Here is a 4,015-nt window from a genome sequence, read left to right as displayed (position 1 = left end):
AGGGGTTCCCAGTTACTCCCAGAAGGGTTTTTGGTAGCCTTCTGGGGCTCTCGGTGACTCCATTTCCCGCCAGGAACACCCCAAAGGCTCTTGAGGGGTTCCCAGTTTATCCCAGTTACCCCCAGCAGGGTCCTGGTTTTCCCTCATGGGTTCTGAAAAGCCCTCAGTTGCCCCAGAAGGGCTCTCAGTTGCCTTTGAGGGTTCCCAGTGACTCACAGAATTGTTCTGGGCTGCCCTGAGGGGTTCCAAGATACCCCCAGCAGGGCTCTGTCTTACCCTCAGTGTCCCCAGTGACTCACAGTTGCCCACAGGGTTTGCTCCTCCCAGGCATCCAGGGCAGTCCCTCTGAGGTTGCCATGGGCGTCAGCAGTTTTGTCTTGTGACATCACAGAGCTGCCCCTTAGAAAAGCGCCCCGAGCTGCAGGAGTGGGCAGCAGTGCGAAGCAGTGCTTCCAGCAGCTCGTAACGCATAGCGAAGAGGTGCTGGGATCTCGTGAGGAGAGAGGGCTTTTCTCTGTGCCTGGACAGTGTGCTCAGTCTGCAGAGATGCCAGCCAGGTTGGGCAGCTGGGAGCAAGGGGGCCCAAAGAGCAGGGAGGGATGGAGCCAGAAGCCTTGTGCGCTGCCTGCCTTCCCAGCAGCAGCAGCAGCAGCAGCATCAACCCCAGAGCACTGGGTCTGCCTGCACCACTGTCCCCAGTGCACAGCAACCCCGCTGCGGGGACACAGCCCTGAGCCTTCTCTGGGGAGAGCCAAGCAGGGCCAGGCTGCTGTCCCCGTGTCAGACCCAGAGGTCTTTGTGTCCCACACCTTCTCAATGACCTGCAGGTCTTGAGTCCTCAGGCTTGCAGCTGTGCTGGACACACATGGAGCGTGGTAGCCCAGCGAGCTCCTAAATGGATCCCTGGCAAATAGGTGTCCCAACCGCGGGCTTTGGCAACAACACTGTTCCCTCTCTTTTAGACAACGTAACACCTGCCAGAAGGACAGGGGGGGCCTGAGGCTCCTTTTCCTGCTGCTTCCCATCCTGTTCAGTGAGTATCCCTGACCAAAAATGCTCCCCTCAGTCCTGGGAAGAGGGACCAGCTCCTGAGGAAAATAACCATCTCTTGACAATGTGACTCGCAGCTCTTGGTTACTGGTGCGGTGCAATGACGTGGCTCAAGGGCGCGTTGTGGGTAAGTGCCACTTGCTGTGGGGAAGTCAGCATCGGCAAAGGCCCTGGCTCTGTCCTCCCGCCTTCCCTGAGAACATGGGGCGCCTGCTCAGAAATGCCCATCGCCACTGGGGCCGTGCTGGGGGGAAGCACCTGTGCTCATCCTCCAGTCTCCTCAGTGGCTTGATGGGGCTCAGCATGGGGTTCCTCCCCAGTGACCTCCGCAGGGTGGCAGGCTGAAGAGGGGAGCACTTTGCCAGAAGGTGCCTTTGCTGCTTGCATACCTCTTGGAGGGCTGGGGGGTTCAGAGGGAGACCCGAAAGCTCCTCTGCTGTACGTGGCTAGTTAGGGAACCCAACCTTTGGGTCAGGGTCTCTCCAAAGTGACGCAAAGCAGCAGGATGTTCTTCCAGCTCTAGCTAGGGTAGTCTCCGTTGGGAAGCCCTGGCAGTGATCCTCATGCCTGTGGGGTATGTTAATTTTGCAGATGTCCAGGCCTCATGGAGCCGAGCGGCAGCTACTGGGGTAAGAGCGCTTTCTTCCTAAGAGACAGACTCTGTGGAGCTTTCTCAGCCGGCTTCGTGCTGCCTGCCCTTGCCTTGTGGCCAGGGATCTTGATCTTCCCTATTGGTGGTGGAAGGGAGCCATCTGTAAGCCGGAGGAAGGAATGGGGCTGCGGGATGTGGGCTGACCCAAGCCCATAGGACTCTTCTCTGCTTGGCATTTGGAGCCTGCCCACAGGGGCTGGCAGCTGCTGCTCAAGACCTGCTTTTCCTTTGCTTCCAGCAATTCACAGGCCTTGATGAAGGAGCAGACGCAGGACTTCAAGCAGGTGGCGACTCAGGTGTATGCTGCTAGGGGGAGCGCACTGCAGGCTGTGAGAGAGGTCCTCAACGGCCATGCTGTCCAAGAGGAGCAAACAGAGGTAAAGGTGCTGGGGCCGGATCACAGACCTCGCTGTCTTTCTGGGCACTCTCCTGTTGCTTCCTCTCGGCACTCTCAAAGTCATCACCTTTTCTGACAGCTCTTGCCTAGGGTTTTCCAACACAGAGATGCTCCTCGGCTCTGTGCCAGGACTCGCTGCTCATGCAGAACTGCCCCATGTGTCTTTGTGCTCGCTGCCATCTTGCCATTCCCACTTTTTCCCCAGGAAATCCTGCAGTTGACAGAGGTGGCAATTAAGAAGGTGCTTGAGAGCTATGTCCTGATGCCTGACTGGGCTCTGGAAGCCATAGGTATGTAGACAGGAAGTATCCCTGCCATGCCTCTATGCATGGCACTGCCCCGAGCTCTTACAAGCTCTGCTTTCAAGCCTGAGAAATACGTGGTAGTGCACTGCTGCTCCTCCTAATCTCCGGGCTGTCTTAGTCAACTTCTGTCCACCTTCACGTCAGGTGCCACCATCGATGAGGAGAGGACATCCAAGAGTTACGGTGGGGAAGACATGATGACCTGGTTGTTTTCTCTATTGACCTTCTTACCTGCAAACCCTCCAGAGACAATCTTGCAGGTATGACACGGGAAGGCCTGACCTGCGCTTCAGCTCTTTGCTTTCAGGTTGGCAGACCAAGTGCACAGCATTTCCTGCTGATGGTCATGGCTTTCTGGTTTCAGCCCAGTATTATCCCTGGCGACTGCTGGCCTTTCCAAGGATCTCAGGGCCATGTGGTCATCCGGCTGCCTGCGCGCATCTGGCCAACAGCTTTCACCGTCTGGCACATCTCCGAGGCAGTGTCTCCCTCTGGGGAAGTCAGCAGCGCCCCCAGAGAGTTTACTGTCTTTGTAAGTCTTTGCCTTGTGCTTCTCAGGGGGTCTGGCCCAAGGGAAAAGCCATCCCTGAGATGTGCTTCTTGTGGCAGCCCCTCTCAGACATCTGTCTGGGGCTGGCTGCTGCAGAGCACCCCATCCCCTGTGGGTATGTGGGGGTTCTGTGCCTCTGGGGGCTTCTTCTCTGCTTCACGCCCAAGGATTCTCGAGCATGTGCTCAAAGCACCCTGACCCAGAATCACCCTAAGCTGTGCTAGACTACTGCTAGAGCCCAGGGAGCTGGGGAAGGGTTCCTGGCTTCAGCCTCAGCATGCCCTCTTCCTGGTGCCCTGCTAGAGCCCGACCCAATCCCTTTGTCTCTTGTCTTCGAGGGAGTGGATGAGGCAACGGAAGGAACTCTCCTGGGAACATTTACCTATGACGTGCACAAGGGGATCGCTCAGACATTCCATGTGCAGGTACTGCAAAAGGGCTCTTCCATGGCCCTTGCAAGGGGACGTGTGGTTGCCCTTGCTTCCTCCTTTCATCGGGAGCCCCAGTGATGTGCTGTGGCTCTGGCCACCTCTGTAACGATGGCTCCCCTCATTTCCTTACAGAAGGAGCCTCCCAGGACCTTTGATTACATCAAATTCCAGGTGCAGAGCAACTGGGGAAATCCAGAGTACACGTGTGTGTACCGAGTACAGGTTCACGGGAGGATGGCGAGTGACGACACCTGTGAGCCCTAGAGCTACTTTAGGAAAAATAATAAAACAAGGATGTGTGCAGTTGAACTTGAGTATGTTCCTTGCAAACATTCTTCCAACGATGCTTCCATAGCTTGCACCACTAGTGGGGAAGGGACCTTTCTCCCTTAGGAAAAAGATACTGATGGTCTGGGCTGCAAAGGACGGGACAGGGGAATGGGGCTTGAAGGAGAAGCCCCAGAGGTCCAGCTCCAGCTTCTGCAGCGCAGGGTCACTGGGAGAGCAGAATCACAGCCCCGGGAAAGCTCTCCCGCTGGCATTGAGGAGGATTGAAGCAGGCTTGTCTGCAAGGCTTGCCTGCCCTCCTTTCTTGAGCAGCGCAAAAGGGCCTCAGGCCATCCTGGCTCA

At 56.8% G+C, this 4,015-nt stretch overlaps 1 protein-coding gene across 1 annotated transcript; it reads left to right on the top strand.

Annotated features, from left to right (window-relative positions):
- Positions 1 to 338: 338 nt before the first annotated feature.
- On the top strand, positions 339 to 3,694 carry LOC136012801 (SUN domain-containing protein 3-like). Its single transcript, XM_065675846.1, has 10 exons — positions 339 to 557; positions 963 to 1,033; positions 1,128 to 1,177; positions 1,642 to 1,679; positions 1,941 to 2,079; positions 2,305 to 2,389; positions 2,549 to 2,664; positions 2,769 to 2,936; positions 3,293 to 3,379; positions 3,518 to 3,694. Exons 1-10 carry the CDS (start codon positions 547 to 549, stop codon positions 3,647 to 3,649), a joined length of 897 nt encoding a protein of 298 aa, XP_065531918.1. The 5' UTR covers positions 339 to 546; the 3' UTR covers positions 3,650 to 3,694.
- Positions 3,695 to 4,015: the final 321 nt, after the last annotated feature.

Source organism: Lathamus discolor, chromosome 4, assembly GCF_037157495.1.
Source record: "Lathamus discolor isolate bLatDis1 chromosome 4, bLatDis1.hap1, whole genome shotgun sequence".
In the NCBI taxonomy this organism is placed as follows: domain Eukaryota; kingdom Metazoa; phylum Chordata; class Aves; order Psittaciformes; family Psittacidae; genus Lathamus; species Lathamus discolor.
Note: the sequence above shows the minus strand (reverse complement) of the source record. Positions and strands in the feature narration are given on the sequence as shown.

What these genes read in the sequence shown, in the direction of transcription:
- LOC136012801 (XM_065675846.1), top strand. An exon ending in GGCTCAAGGGCGCGTTGTGG is followed by an intron (nt 1,178 to 1,641) that starts GTAAGTGCCACT and finishes TTAATTTTGCAG; the next exon opens with ATGTCCAGGCCTCATGGAGC. An exon ending in TCCAAGAGGAGCAAACAGAG is followed by an intron (nt 2,080 to 2,304) that starts GTAAAGGTGCTG and finishes CTTTTTCCCCAG; the next exon opens with GAAATCCTGCAGTTGACAGA.